This window comes from Nomascus leucogenys, chromosome 19, assembly GCF_006542625.1.
Source record: "Nomascus leucogenys isolate Asia chromosome 19, Asia_NLE_v1, whole genome shotgun sequence".
In the NCBI taxonomy this organism is placed as follows: domain Eukaryota; kingdom Metazoa; phylum Chordata; class Mammalia; order Primates; family Hylobatidae; genus Nomascus; species Nomascus leucogenys.
The window spans coordinates 24,429,525-24,445,175 of NC_044399.1; the positions used below are offsets into that span (position 1 = coordinate 24,429,525).

A 15,651-nucleotide genomic window follows, 5' to 3' on the forward strand; every position below is an offset into this window, starting at 1 on the left:
ACTCTGTTTCAAAAAAAATAAAAAGAACCATCCTAGATTGGGCTCTTCACTGAAATAAAGAGCAAATATCCCAAATTTGTCCCTGGAGATAGGCAATATGATATTAACAACTACAAGCCCAATTACAGGAGGGATGTGTATTCCAGAGCACTCAGTGCTGCACCAATGAAAGGTAAACTGTAAGCACGGGCAGGAGTAGAGCAAAAAGGCGCTGAAGGGTGAGGCTGTGTGCCTCTCCTCAGGCTGGCTCCAGCTGACAGGGTTGTCCACAGTAGAAAATGTGCCTGTGGGCAGTGGGGTCCGCCCCCAGCCCCACGTGGGAGGATGAACAACCCTCAGCATCATGCCATGCGCTTTGCTCAGATTCCCCTTCAGGAAATTACTGATTTGGTTTCTTAGGAATCGGCAGCAAATCTGCACCAAATGACACACATGGTATTACCATCCCCTGCTCCCACCCCGCTGCCCTCCAGAGAAGGTGGGAAGGTCCACCTACCATAAGCACGTTGGTGACCAGGCCTTGAGCAATCTGTCTTATAAGAATCAGGCTCAAGACTGGGTGCGGTGGCTCACGCCTATAATCTCAGCAGTTTGGGAGGCAGAGGCAGGTGGATCACTTGAGGTCAGGAGTTTGAGACCACCCTGGCCATCATGGTGAAACCCCATCTCTACTAAAAATACAAAAATTAGCCAGGCGTGGCGGCACGCACCTGTAATCCCAGCTACTCGGAAGGCTGAGGCAGGAGAATCACTTAAACCCAGGAGGCGGAGGTTACAGTGAGCCAGGATCGCACCACTGCACTCGAGAGCAAAACTCCATCTCAAAAAAATAAAAATAAAAATGAAAAGAATCAGGCTCGTGGGGATAAATTCCTCAGGGCCTGGTCCCCTTGGGTGAGAAACTGCCCTCAAGGGCAGTCCAGGAGCCCACCGAGAGCTGGACAGGCAGCTGTCGCAGTCTTCCACTACCAGATCTGACTCAGCTGACACCAAACTACACTTCCTGGAGACCAGTCCTGAAGTCACATGTGAACAACAAACCCCAGCCATGGAAATCTTGTGAAAGTTCAAGTCCAGACGCTTATGTGGGGGTTTTGAATGGAGCTCAAGAGAGGGGTAGATTTCTTCTGAAACAAGTCATTTACTTTCCTGTTTACAAGAAGGCAAGTGTTGTGGAGAAGAGGAAGGGGAAAAGGAAGGAAACAGTTTCATTTCTAATCAAAGTGAATTCCTTAGGAACCACAAAGAGGAATTTCCTAGAAGAAAGGACTGAAAACCTGCTCAGAAGAAGGAAGAAGCATCAGACAGAAAATGGCCAGGAGGGGAAAGGAGAGAGGGGATGGGCCTGCTGAAACAACGATAGCAAGTAAATAAAATGCAAGTGACACATAAATAAAATCAATAAATTAAGAGTAGACAAGAACAGGAGCAGTAGCTCACGTCTGTAATCCTAGCACTTTGGGAGGCCGAGGTGGGCAGATCACTTGAGTTCAGGAGTTGGAGACCAGCCTGGCCAACATGGCGAAACCCCATCCCTACAAAAATACAAAAATTAGCCGGGCGTGGTGGTAAGCACCTGTAATCCCAGCTACTTGGGAGGCTAAGGCAGGAGAATCACTTGAGCCTAGGAGGCAGGGGTTGCAGTGAGCCGATATCATGCCACTGCACTCCAGCCTGGGCAACAGAATAAGACTCTCTCTCAAGAAAAAATAAAAATAAAAATAAAAAAATTAAGAGTAGACAAATGAGCTGAGCATGGTGGCTCACGCCTGTAATCCCGGCACTTTGGAAGGCCGAGGTGGGCAGATCACCTGAGGTCGGGAGTTCGAGACCAGCCTGGCCAATATGGAGAAACCCCGTCTCTAATAAAAATGCAAAAATTAGCTGGGCATGGTGGCGCATGCCTGTAACCCCAGCTACTCGGGAAGGCTGAGGCAGGAGAATCACTTGAACCTGGGAAGCAGAGGTTGCGGTGAGCTGAGATTGCACGATTGCACTCCAGCCTGGGCAACAAGAGCGAAACTCCGTCTCAAAAAAAAAAAAAAAAAAAAAAAGTAGACAAATGCCCTACAGAAAAGGAATAATACAATATTCTGCAATATTATTCAGCATTTTATAATTTGAAATATTCTTAACAGTAATCCTTTCACAATGAGGAAAAAGAGCTAGTTGATTACACAGAAAAGGGATGAAAAAAGGATAATGAAGAAACTTGGTCTGATTCATTCATAGTTCAAAGATCAGAGATGGTCTGCCAAGATTAAATGTAATAAAGAAATAACTAGCATCTGCACAGTGCTTTGTAGTTTAAAGTGCCTCTATACACATTATCCACCCCTCCCCAACCAGGTAACACAGTCACACTCCCGTGCCCTTGTTTGCCAGGTAGAACTATGGGAAGCAGTCCCTCACCTGGCACCATGGCCCCACCTTGGCTAGGCTTAAGTCTCCCCAATGCAAGAGCATCAGTCGTGCAAAACACCATCAGACAGACACTGCTTAATGCTTCCTAATGGCCGATCTACCCAGCACAGGCTACCTGGGACAATCATGGGTCCTGGCAGGAAGCAGGGGCAGGTTACAGATGTCCCATGCTGAGGACCCCCCAGCACACAACGGCCTGCTCCACGTGTTGGATTCTAAGCCCCCTTCCCTTTTGATTCTACACACTCTCCCCAGGCAATCCCTCAGCCTCCTTACAGTTTTAGGTGCCACTCAAATGCTGATGATTCTCAAATCTGCAACTCTAGACCTTTCTTCTCCAGATCTTGAGTACAAGGTCTGGTATACAGAAGGTGTTCGATAACTTTCCACTGAATAATCTGACAGTTCCACTTGGATGTCCCATGGGCACCTCAAACCAAACTCATCTTCTCCATCCCCCACTTCCGTCCTGGTGGGTGGCCCTCATGGTGCCAGGCCTGGACTCCCTCACCAGCCTCCTGCACGGTGTCGGCTTCATTCAGGTCCACCAAGATGATCCCCCTAAATGCAAACCCAATCCTATCTGGTGTTTCTGAAGCTTGTGCACATGCAAATCTCCACCTCCTGGGAAAGGAATACAAACATCAGAGCCAAGCTGCCAACCTAAGCTGAGGAGAGAAAGGGGCAGGAATGGTGCTGAGGTCCATGATTAAGTCATACATCCTGTCACCTAGGGCAATGTCCTGGACACAGGGGCTGCTGCATGCTTGAGAAGATCAGAGAATGACTTTTCACCCAAATAAGGCAAGGCAAAGTCTATACAGATGAATTCTGACCCACCATTTCTCTCTGTACAATGCAGTTTCTGAAACTTTCTAAAAATCTTAGAAATGATGTATTGGATCCTACAGAGAATCAATACCTTGATGGAGTTAAAAACACTGGGCTCTGGGCCACATTTCTAACTTTTGAAGCATTCTATGGTCACAGAGTATTTTGGACCCTACCCAATCTCAAGGCTTTAATTAGTTCAGTCTCCCCAGCATTCCCCATGTGCCTCCTGGTTTCTCAGACAGCCTCAGAAGACAGCTGCTATCAATTCATTCCCTCCCTTACACACGCTACTCAAACACAAAAGATAGAATCAATTTCCTCTTGCATCTGAGTTAGCTTTGACTTCTTGTAGCCGATAGTGATGAGCCTAACCTTTAAAAACTCTGATAGCTTCCACTTTCTCTGAGACCACCACCACCATGCTGTGAGGAAGCCAGCTACATGGAGAGGTCAGGAGGAGGAGCTCTGAAGCTCCAGACATGAGTAAAGGCTTCTTAGAACTTGCCAGCACAGCTGGCAACTGAATGCCGCAGGTGAATGAAACAGCGCAGGTGGACAAATGAGTGACCCCAGCCCATGCCACGTGAAGCACAAAAACCACCCAGCTGAACAGTCAACCCACAGGATCATGAGAAACAATAAACTGTCATTCTTTTGTTTTTTCTTTTTTGAGACCGGTCTTGCTCTGTCACCCAGGCTGGAGTGCAGTGGCACGATCATGGCTCATTGCAGCATCTGGGGCTCATAATCCTCCCACCTCAGCCTTCTGAGTGGCTGGGACTACTGGCACATGCTACCATGCCTGGCTGATTTTTGTACTGTTTGTAGAGACAGAGTTTGCCATGTTGCCCAGGTTTAAACTGTTACTCTTTTAAGCCCCCAAATTTTGGGGCTGTTTGTTACACAGCAGTGGATAACTAAAACACATGGTGAATAAATGGACATATATTCAGTAACACCAAGTAATGAGCCAACCCACATTACTGAATTTCCAAATATAATCCTTATTTGTTCAAACTTGTGTTATCCATTCCTGAGGAAAATGTTTTTAGATACTACACTCCACTTTATGCTAAATGTAATTTAATATTTCCTTTCTTTTCTTTTTTTTTTTTTTTTTGTGAGACGGAGTCTCACTCTGTCACCAGGCACAATCGCAGCTCACTGCACTCTCTGCCTCCCGAGTTCAAGCAATTCTCCTGCCTCAGCCTCCCGAGTAGCTGGGACTACAGGCGTGCACCACCACGCCCGGCTGATTTTTTGTATTTTAATAGAGATAGGGTTTCACCATGTTGGCCAGGATGGTCTCGATCTCCTCACCTCGTGATCCGCCCACCTCGGCCTCCCAAAGTGCTGGGATTACAGGTGTGAGCCACCGCGCCTGGCCTTAATATTTTCTTGATGAGTTGGTCACCATTATGCACATCAGTTACTACGCTGTCCTATAATGTAACAACGCCTCCTACAGCCACAGAAGGTGCATATGAGGGCTGTTAGTTGCAACACTCAACACCCCAGACATCTCTGCTCCTTGAAGATGCCCCCAGGAACACCTCCTCATCCCCCAAATTGCTCCTTCTAATGCTTGTGGGTTGAGAAACCAAAACCCTAACCCCGTTGGAACTATCTCAACAGGCTCTGAGGGAAGATCTAAGGGGTTCTTTTTTTTTTGAGATGGGGTCTCACTGTTCCCCAGGCTGCAGTGGGGTGGTATGATCAGAGCTCACTGTAACTTCAAACTCCTGGGCTCAAGCCATCCTCCTCCCCAGCCTCCTGTACAAGACACACACCATCAGGCTGGGCGCGGTGGCTTATGCCTGTAATCCCAGCACTTTGGTAGGCCGAGGCGGGTGGATCACCTGAGGTCAGGAGTTCGAGACCAGCCTGGTCTGTGGCGAAACCCCGTCTCTACTAAAAATACAAAAAAAATTAGCCAGGCGTGGTGGTGGGTGCCTGAAATCCCAGCTACTCGGGAGGCTGAGGCAGGAGAATTGCTTGAACCTGGGAAGTGGAGGCTGCAGTGAACCAAGATAGCGTCATTGCACTCTAGCCTGGGCGACAGACTAAAAAAAAAACAAAAAAACAAAACAAAAAAAACACACACACACACCACCAAGCCCAGCTGAATTTTTTTTGGTGGTTGTGTACGTGTGTGTGTGTGTGTGTGTGTATGAAGATGGGGTCTCATTATGTTGCCTAGGCTGGTCTTGAACTCCTGGCCTCAAGTGATATTCCTGCCTCAGCCTCCCAAAGTGCTGGGATTCCAGGCATGAGCCACTGGTCACCGCCTAATGGGTTCTTTCATGACTCCAATGAGAAGGAACTCCAAAATCCTACTGACCTGGGTTCCAATCCTGCTCTGCCTCTTACTAGCTATGTGGCCCTGGACAAGTCATTTCAGTCATCACCCATTTCAGTTTCCTGATCTGTAAAATGGAAATATTTGCCTCTTGCCAGAAGGCACTAAACTGTAACAGAGCAAGAGCTCAGTAAACACAGCCACCTCCTCACTGTCCCTGCTCATGGGCCTCGACCTACGCACAATGTGTCTCTGAGTCTCAGTGTTGGTGACAGCACATACCCGTGGAATGTGTAATTTGGTGATGGCTGGGCGTGGTGGCTCACACCTGTAATCCAGCACTTTAGGAGGCTGAGGTGGGTGAACCGCCTGAGCTCAGGAGTTCAAGCCCAGCCTGGGCAACATGGGGAAACTCTGTCTCTATATGAAAAAAAAAAAGGAAGAAGAAAAAGAAAAAAAGAAAAAACAAAAAGAATGTGAGGGGGGGGGGCAGCCAGGGGCAGAGGGTGGTGTTGGAATGTTAATCCAGCATTAGACCACCCTCGTGGGATTTGCTGTTTGTTTATGAAGAAACTGCAGAATGCCAATAACCCTGGCATCCCAGTCATTCCATCTCACGGAGGGTTTACCCAGAAGGCTGGGCAGACCAAGCCCAGGAGTGAGCGTGTGTGTGTGTGTGTGTGTGTGTGTGTGTGTGTGTGTGTGCGCCTGCCTGCATGCGGGTATAAAACTACCCAGTTACCCACCCCTGGGCTTCCGTTTCCTCTCTAGAAAAACTCGCTGACTATAAAGCGCTGATTTAAAATGATAAACACGAGGAGTCGAATGTTCACAGCAAAATGTCAGGGAAATAATGTGGATGAAAGGTGGGGCCTAAATTGCATATGCATGATGATGACAAACTGGGAAAGCTCTGTTTCCACACAGATCGGGGTCAGAAAAGGCCACGGAAAGCTGCGACGGGGAAAGGATGGAGGGGTTGATTTTCTGCAAAGTTGTTTACATGTTCAATGACTGATTATTCCTCCTCACATGCAGTTGAATCTGATGGCCCTGTAGTCCCCTTCTACGCAGGTCATCATTGTTCTGGTCCCTGGACCCTCCACTGATGCCCATCTGCATACTCTCCACAGAGGGATGACGGCTTCTTTCCCATCCCAGGTCAATGGAGGAGCCCAGGGCCAAAGAACCAGGACTGGCTTGAGTTTGCCTCCTCTTGCTCTGTGTCCTGCACACCTCTCCCCGCAGCCTGCTTCCTGAAGGCTGAAAGCCCCCAGGCCTGCTGCTTCCTGCCCACCACACCCCACACCAGCTCCTGTCCCGATTCAGCCCCCTGCCTTTCTCACGTACTCCTGGCCACGTGCCCACAGGTAACATCGTCATGGGCTTCTCCCTTCTTTGCATCCAATTCCCATGGGGAGAAGGGGGTGCCTCCTCTTATACCTTAGGGACTGCCATCTCTTGGCACTGTTCAGCCACGTTGCTTAGCAAAGACATTTGAAGGCAGCCAGAAAAGGAGGAGGAGGCCCAGATGCCTGGGTTCCAGAGAAAGAGAGGCTTTCGGGGAAGCCCCCCATCCCACCTTTCTCACTCACCAGTGACCCCTCCCCTGTAATCCAGCCCCACTACCTCCTCTCAACCTCACTAAGCCTCAGTCCCCTCATCTGTGAAATGGAGCCAGTAACATCCAGGATTAAACGGGGTGAGGTGCATGCAACAGCCTCAGCTTCATCTCACCCTCCCTACAGCAGCTCCCTCCAGCCCCTAGGAGCAAATGTTCCTTCGCTAGGTGAATGATTGCTGTGTAATTTGCAGGTGTGAAAGGAACTGGACATCCTCAGCTTCCTCATGTTTTACTTGGTGGAAAAAGGTCTTAACAGGCTCTTCATTCCATGAGAGATATTTGCTCCCAAATAGCCTTTCTGCTCTGAAGTAAGGGTACAAAATATTTGTCAGCAGTTGCTAGTCCCTACTCTGCCAAATGCTAAAGGCACGCCCCCCCCAACACCCCCAACCATCCTGGCTGCCTTCCCCATTGTCCGCACTCATTGGCTGCTGGTCCTGCAGGTCCTGGTCCTGAGCCCAGCCCCCTCCTTCCTCCTCACCCAGCCCAGGGGCAGTTTAGGGCAGTAAAGGGCAAGTTATTCCATAACAGGTCCTGGGGCAGGACCCAGGCCAGGGGAGCGAAATGGGCAAACACTGCCAGCCTCAGCTCCTCCTGATCCATCTGTCCTCCCTTCCAGCTGCTCTGGGCCTGTGTTGCCTCCTGGGATGGGGGACCCATGGAGCAGCAATCAGTGCTCCATGGAGCACAGACAAATGAGCCCTGGGCTGGGAGTCAATGCCTGGGCTCCCGTCCTGTTTCTGCCACCAAAGTGCTGGGTGACAGTGAACCAGTTATCACCCATCTCTGTTTCGTCCTCTGTTTCCTCCTCTGGACAGTGGCTCACGCCTGTAATCCCAGCACTTTGGGAGGCCAAGGCAGGCGGATTACCTGAGGTCAGGAGTTCAAGACCAGCCTGGCCAACATGGTAAAATCCTATCTCTACTAGAAATACAAAAAAAAAGCCAGGCGTGGTGGCGGCCACCTGTAATCCCAGGTACTTGGGAGGCTGAGGCAGGAGAATGACTTGAACCCAGGAGGAGGAGGTTGCAGTGAGCCAAGACTGTGCCATTGCACTCCAGCCTCGGAAATAAGAATGAAACTCTGTCTCAAAAAAAAAAAAAGAACGGGGGACAGGCAGGGGCTAGAGGATGGGTCATGAGAACCATTGGCGAGGTCCCTGCCCATCCAAGGTGGCTCCCAGAACATCCTCCCCACCCCAGCACAGCCTGAGTGTCAGATGGCCTCACCCTCCTTATCCCCTGACCTTGCAGGCTGCAAGGCCCATGCTGCTGGGCAATATTCACTCATTAACTCATTGGTGGGGCCCCAGCCCCACCCCATCCCACACTCCCTGATCACCTGCTCTTCCTGTCAGAACCCCACCCACTGGCCTCCTGAGAGGAGCCCAGGACAGGTTGTCTGGCTGGCCTCTGACCTCTCAGGCTGCCAGCAGCCCCATGTGTACCTTCCGTCCTTCCCCACAGAGCCACGCGTGGGCATGGGGGGATAAGGGCTGCAGAGGAAGAAGACTTTTGACACTGGCAATGCTTCTTTATGCTGCCAGTGACAGCAGCAACAAAACCATAAAACTCACAAGACCCCAGAAATCCAGGTGTCTATTTCGAACTGGGAAACTGCGTTCATCCCCCACCGACCCTGAAGGGAGTTCCCAGCCAGAGCCGACAGGGGATGGGAGAGAGAAAGACAAGGGTAAGCACATGGGTAGGAGAAAGGCGGTGCCTGGGGTCTGGAGAAAGTTCTGGGACCTACCCTGACTAGAAGGGGCCTGGCCCCCTGGTTCTTGCATCCTATCCTCCAGCCCTTGCCCCCGATCCTTGATGGGACCCACATCGCGGGAGGCAACAGCAACAGGGGAGATGAATGACGCCTCACTCCACGGCTCAGGAGAGACTGCTGTCCCGGGTGTCTTTCCCCACAGCAACACAGGCTGCTGCAGCTTGTGTTTTTTGTTGTTGTTTTTGTTTTTGTTTGATGGAGTATCGCTCTGTCGCCCAGGCTGGAGTGCAGTGGTGTGATCTCGGCTCACTGCAACCTCTGCCTCCTAGGTTCAAGTGATTCTCCTGCCTCAATCTCCTGTGTAGCTGGGATTATAAGCGCGCCCCATCACGCCTGGCTAATGTTTGTATTTTTAGTAGAGACGGGGTTTTGCCATGTTGGCTAGGCTGGTCTTGAACTCCTGACCTCAGGTGATCCGCCCGCCTCAGCCTCCCAAAGTTCTGGGATTACAGGCATGAGCCACCATGCCCAGCCCCATTTCCACCATCTTCAGAGGCCAAATGCCGGGATGCTGTGAGTTGAGGAAGACTCTAGTGGGTGGGCCTGGGAACCCAGGCACCTTTTAAAAAGTCACATTAGTCCCAAACCAGTGACTCAGAAGCTTCTGGAACACAGCCCACTGTAAGCTGGGGCCTCCTGCCTTCGATCTCAGGCTCCCAATCGGACCTTGAGAGCTCTCTGCCCCTCCTGCTCTGTTCCCAAAGCTGCCTCCCAGGCACTGCTTCCATGCCAAGGTCGGGCTCCCCCGGGATGCTAATATTTTTATTCTTGATCTCTATCTCTTTTTTTTTCTGTTTTCTAAGTTTTAGGGTTTTATGTCTTCGCAGTACCCAAAGGAGAACAATCATGAGTTTAGAAGTGATCTCGGAGTAGCCACGTGATGGGGCACCCGGGCCCCGGCCCAGCCCTGTGGCCACACCTTCTCAGTCCTTTTCCCTGGAAGCTCCAGGAGCCTCAAAATAAGCTCCTTGTCCACCTGAGGAGATGGAGCTAGAGAGACCAGTCATCCTCAGACCTTAGACCTTAGAACCTGGGACGCCCAGGCGCAGTGGCTCACGCCTGTAATCCCAGCACTTTGGGAGGCTGAGGCGAGCGGATTACGAGGTCAAGAGATCAAGACTATCCTGGCTAACATGGTGAAATCTTGTCTCTACTAAAAATATAAAAATTAGCCAGGTGTGGAGGCGCGTGCCTGTAATCTCAGCTACTTGGGAGGCTAAGGCAGAAGAATAGCTTGAACCTGGAAGGCGGAGTTTGCAGTGAGTTGAGATCGCGCCATTGCACTCCAGCCTGGCAACAGAGCGAGACTCCGTCTCAAAAAAAAAAGAACCTGGGACTGGCTAATGCATGGCCTGAAGAGACATGACTGGTGTTTCCACCTAGTCGATGACCAGAAACTCACAGCCCCCTCTACAGAGATTTGGGGCGGGGACAGCAGGGCAGCACACAGCCACTGTGCCCAGGAGGTGGGGTGGGAAGCAAAGCTCCTTGCTCTCAGGCAGCTCTCAGTGCTCCATGGAACATACACAAATGAGCCCTGGGCTGGGGGTCAGTGCCTGGGCTCCTGTCCTGTTTCTGCCACCAAAGTGCTGGGTGACAGTGAACCAGTTATCACCCATCTCTGTTTCCTCCTCTGTAAAATGGGGAGTCTGGACTAGATGCCCCGCCAGGCCCTGCCTATGTTAACATCCTCTACCCATTTCTAGAACAAATCAGCAGGATGAGGCATGAGTGGAGAAATTAGCAGAGGAGTGGAAGATTCTGTCTGTCCATCCTGGGCCTGCACATAGCACCTGATCTCCAGGGCCCAGGCACTGACCTCCATGGCTGCTAGAGGCTCACGTCAGTCAGCAAGGATTCTGGGCACGCCCTGCCTCTCCTGACACCCAGAAGGTCACCGCTTCAGAGCTGACTCTACCCCAGCCCCACTAACCACAGAACAGAGCTGGCGTGGGAGTTAAGACATCTCTACCAGACAGAGCACTGCAGGGGCAGGAAGTGGGGGAGCCTCTCTTGACCATCATTGGCACGAGGCTGGCAGGCTGGGCACCAAACCCAGATGCAGACATCTCTGCCTCATTCTCTGGTCACCGGCTTGCTGGCTCCCCAGGGACACACACTGCCTACTGTCCCTCAGGTCTCCTGGTCTCTGCAGCCCCTGAGGGCCTGGCACTTGGTGGGAACACAATACTATAATAGTTAAGCTGAGGCCGAAATTCCACCCCTTCCAGTAGAACGCGTGCTCCAGGACCAGCAGAATTCGTGCTTTAGGACCAGGAGACCCTACATCACAGTGGCCGGCATGACTGTCCCCATTTGCATCCCCACACCACACCTTCAGTGGGGAGACCACCATTCTCCACTTCATAGAACTCTCCAGGAACCCCGAGCTCCCAGAGGCAGGAAATACGACAACTGCGTCTTCCCTCTATGCAGCCCTTCCCGTATCCTAATGCGCTTTCCCCCACATCTCCTGCAATCCTGACAACAACCGTGTCATGCAGGCAGGGCAGATGTTATCCCCATTTGACAAAGGGGCACTGAGTCCACACAGCTAGTCAGTGCTGGGGAGAGATGGGAATCGAGGAGCCCTCTTCCCACGGGAGGTCCTCCTTGCCAGGGTCACTGACAGGGAATGGCCAGGACAATGCTGCCTCAAGACCAGGCCTGAGTGGGCCTTCCTGTCACACACTTAGACTGGGCACAGGTGAAGAGTGGCCCTGAGGCCCAATGCCCTGACATCCTCCTTTCCCTGGGGCCAAGCACAGGCAGACTCCAGGCAATGGCACAGGGGTGCAAAGGCAGGGACTAGGGAGCGAGGTGAGAGCCCCGGAGGCCCCCAGGACACATTTTGACTCAAAGGCAAAGCAAAGAGCAACTCCAACAGGTCCCAAGTCAGTGAGAGCTGCTGGAGAGGATGCTGCGGGGGGACCGTGGGCAGGACTCACCTCCCGCAGTAGCTGCATCCCCTTCAGCTCCTCTTGCTGCTGCTGGGCCACGGTGACCCCCAGGACCAACGTGTGCACCACACAGGAGACCACGGAGATGATCACGATGGGGCTGAGGCTGAGGGGCAGCGTGATGAAGAAGGAGAAGACAAAGAACACCTGCCAGCCCACCGTGTCACTAGCCGCGTGGGTAGGCGCGAAGTTCAGGCCCAGGTAGGAGAAGATCTGGGCGGTTATGAGCAGCCACAGCACGTAGGGCACCACTCTGCGGGTGACCCGGTCCGGGAGCAGCCCCTTTTTGCAGAGCACGAAGAGGATGATGTCCAACACCAGTCCAATTCCAGCCATGGCGAGGGGAGCCAGCTTGTGGCTGGAGAAGACCACAGCACACATCACCACCACGTAGCAGTCAAAGAGGGCTGCAAAGACCACCAGCACCAGCAGGGTCTCGTGGCGCTGCCTTTTGAAGTAGGTCTGGTAGAGGTTCTCCAAGGACTCCGGCACGAAGGTCAGCCGCATGAAGCGAGGCAGGCACAGGCAGGAGCCCGAGTTCCGGACCGAGATTTCATGGGTCCGGCCCACCCGGCGGTCAGGGTCGGAGGGCAGGCTGACGGAGTACTCGGCTGAGTACTCGGCCGAGTATTCGGGCTCGGAGAAGCCCTGGTTCCTCGGCATCCTGGCTGGCGTCTGCTACTGGCCCTAGAGAAGTGGACTGGGAACGGAGGAAGAGCTCTGGACTGGGCCTCCTCTCAGGGCTCTCTGAGACCTGGGGAGGGCTGAGGGCCTCTTCTTGGCTGGTGCGGAGGGGAGGCCACCTCCAGCAGGAACGCAGAGCGGGTTTCCAGGGCACAGGTAGCACTGATCAGCTAGAACTGAAAAGGGCATTGCTGAGTAGAAACACCTCTTCCCTCCTACCTTGCGGTTTCCCCATGACCCGCCCTAACCCTCATAAAAGGATCTCTGCCGCAAGAGCCTCCCAATCCAGGGCCTTCCCTGCCACCCCCGGCTCACACCACCGCCCACCGCACGCACACTTAGTCCTGTCCACGCCAGACACTCAATTTCCTGTCCCTGGCTTGTGGAAGGGCCTAGCCGCCTCTCCATCCCTGGTAGCCGGTTTCTCTCTGCCATCTCTTTCTCAGTCCCTGACTTCCTCACCTAAATTCCCTCCAGGCCCAGTCCTTAGAAGCTGGAAATAAAATGTGCCGGAAAGAAACCAGGACTATCCTGGGGATTCCTGAGCCTTCCTTCTGTTTACTTCCTTTTTCCACCAAGCCCTTGGAGACTCGGGCTCCGTTCCGGCCCCCTTCCCACGCTCGGGGCGCTGTCTTCCCCCCGGAAGCCTGGCCCTACCCTTGCGTTTACCTGTGCGGGAACTCGGCCACCGCGTGCTCCGGGACGGTCCCCGCGCGGGCTGGGGCGGGAGAGCTCGGCGCGCCCGAGGGCTGCTTCCCACAGAGCCGTGCCGCCCCTCCAGCGCCGCGGGGCCCGGCCGGAGCGCGATCTCCCGCCGTCAGGCCCGGGATCCGACCGGGAGAGGCGCAGGGCTGCCCCTCAGCATCCGCGGGCGCCCGGCCGCAGGAGGAAAGAGGCGGCGGCGACGAAGGCTGGGAGATCCGGGGGCTGAGGCTCGGGGGCCGGGGCCGTGCGGGGGCCGGCAGGCGCGGGCGGCGGCGAGCGCCGCTCTCCGGACCCCTCCCCTGCACCCGCGGCGGCGGCGGCGGCTAGGGGCGCGCGCGGGGCCCTCCCCGGCGGGAGCGCGGGCCGAGCCCGGGGAAGCCCGCCAGCATCCTTTCGCCCGCCCGCGCCGAGCCGAGCCAGCCGAGTCCGGGCTCGGCGTGCTGCACAGCTATTCCCCGCGCGGCGCCGGTGGCTCCGGGGCCACGCGCGCTCCAGGCCCCGGGAGGCGGGAGGCGGGCGGGGCGGCCCCTCCCTCGCCCCAGTCACCGCCCTCTCGGCGGCGCGTTCCGGAGTGGGGCGGCGGGGGAGGCGCCGGGCGGCGGTCCCGGGACCCGCGCGGGCGAGAGCTGGAGGGGCCCGAGCGGCCCCCGATCCGGCGCGGGCGGCGGGCTGGGGCGATGGCCGCGTGGAAGCGCGGGCGTGGGCGTGGGCGGCAGGCGGCAGAGCTGGGGCGAATCCACGCCTTCCAGCGAGCAGGCCCGGTCTAGGAGGATGGGAGCCCGAGACGCGCCCGCCCGCAGGTGAGGCGCGCTCGGGGTACCCCGCCGCCCCCTCCTCCGCCGCCCCCTCCTCCGCCGCGGCTTCCTTCCGGGCCGGCAGAGGCCAGGGCTCAGGTTTGGGGACCGCTCCGCCGCGGGGCGCGTGGGGCCTAAGTATCCCCGCCCACCCCGGGAGCCCAGACTTCGGAGCGCCGGGCCTGAGCTTTCCGCAGAGGGGCCCGGCAGCGGAGCCCTGTCCTGCTCACAGGAGGGGGGTGGCGGTGGCCCGGTGGACACCGCACACGTGGAACTGGAAGAGTTCCTGAGACCATGCTTCGAAGAGATTTCCCGTGCACACTCTACCCATTTCAGCTGTGTTTAAGTTCACAAACTCTCCCTTAAAGATGCGCATGCTCCTTTGAATAGTTAAACCTATCAGTCTCTTACGCCATAGTATAAATTATTTTCCTTGCATTTGACAGAACACCGTGCTAAGATCAACTACAGGCTTTGGGAATTTAAATAAAGGAAGAGGAGAGAGATAGAATGTTTTGGGACAAAAGGGACAAAAGCACGTGTGGGAAGGTAAGTGTTGAGGACAGCCAGCAGCAATAGGGGGTCATCTCCCCTGGGGAGAGCTGAAGGAATGAACAGAGGGGAGAGAAACTTGGTTATCCAGACCCTGGATGGAGCTGCCTCCCCATGCCCCTGAGAGTTATCCGCGGGCACCCCTTCCAGAACCTCAGGCATCACCTTGCATCCCTCGGGGAATGGATCCATTAGAGAATCGATCCTGCCACTGCTGTTTCTACCATTCCCTCACGCTCTGTCTGAAAAGGCGCCAACTTCAGCCCATACTTCTCAGGGCTTTGATTCCAAAGGTAGGGGGCCTAACATCAGATATAGGAGTTTGGTAATTTAAATAAAGCAAAACTTTGCCCCCATTATTTTATTTTATTTCTATTTTTTATTTTTTCTACACTGAGTCTCACTCTGTCACCCAGGCTGGAGTGCAGTGTCGTGATCTCAGCTCACTGCAACCTCTGCCACCCAGGTTCACGTGATTCTCCTGCCTCAGCCTCCCGAGTACCTGGGATTACAGGCACACACCACCAAACCCGGGGTAATTTTTGTATTTTTAGTAGATGGAGTTTCACTATGTTGGCTAGGCTGGTCTTGATCTCCTGACCTCAAGTGATCCGCCCACCTCAGCCTCCCAAAGTGCTGGGATTACAGGGATGAGCCACTGCTCTGGGCTGCCCCATTGTTTTAATTTGCTGGAGGTTTTTGGGGGGATTTTTTTTGGAGGGAGTTATTTGTGGTTTTTTGTTTTTTGTTTTTGTTTTTTAAAAAGGAAGGCATTTATTTATTTATTTATGAGACAGAGTCTCACTCTGTCGCCCAGGCTGGAGTGCAGTGGCCATCTCAGCTCACTGCAATCTCCGCCCCTTGGGTTCAAGCAATTGTGCTGCCTCAGCCTCCCAAGGAGCTGGGATTATAGGCACCTGCCACCATGCCTGGCTAAATTTTGTATTTTTAGTAGAGACGGGGTTTCACCATGTTGGCCAGGTTGGTCTCAAACTC

General features: G+C 53.9%; 1 protein-coding gene across 2 annotated transcripts in view; it reads right to left on the reverse strand.

Moving 5' to 3' along the window:
- The window catches only part of ADCY3 (adenylate cyclase 3), a 101,727-nt gene extending 88,200 nt beyond the window's left edge, over positions 1-13,527 (reverse strand). For both annotated transcript variants that reach the window (XM_003270583.3, XM_030799623.1), the window contains exons 1-2: positions 13,274-13,527; positions 11,909-12,780 (exon numbers count right to left, since the gene is read on the reverse strand). In XM_003270583.3, coding sequence (XP_003270631.2) covers positions 11,909-12,583 — 675 coding nt within the window. In that variant the 5' untranslated portion in view covers positions 12,584-12,780; positions 13,274-13,527. The remainder of the gene's footprint in view (positions 1-11,908; positions 12,781-13,273) is intronic.
- Between the last annotated feature and the right edge of the window lie 2,124 nt (positions 13,528-15,651).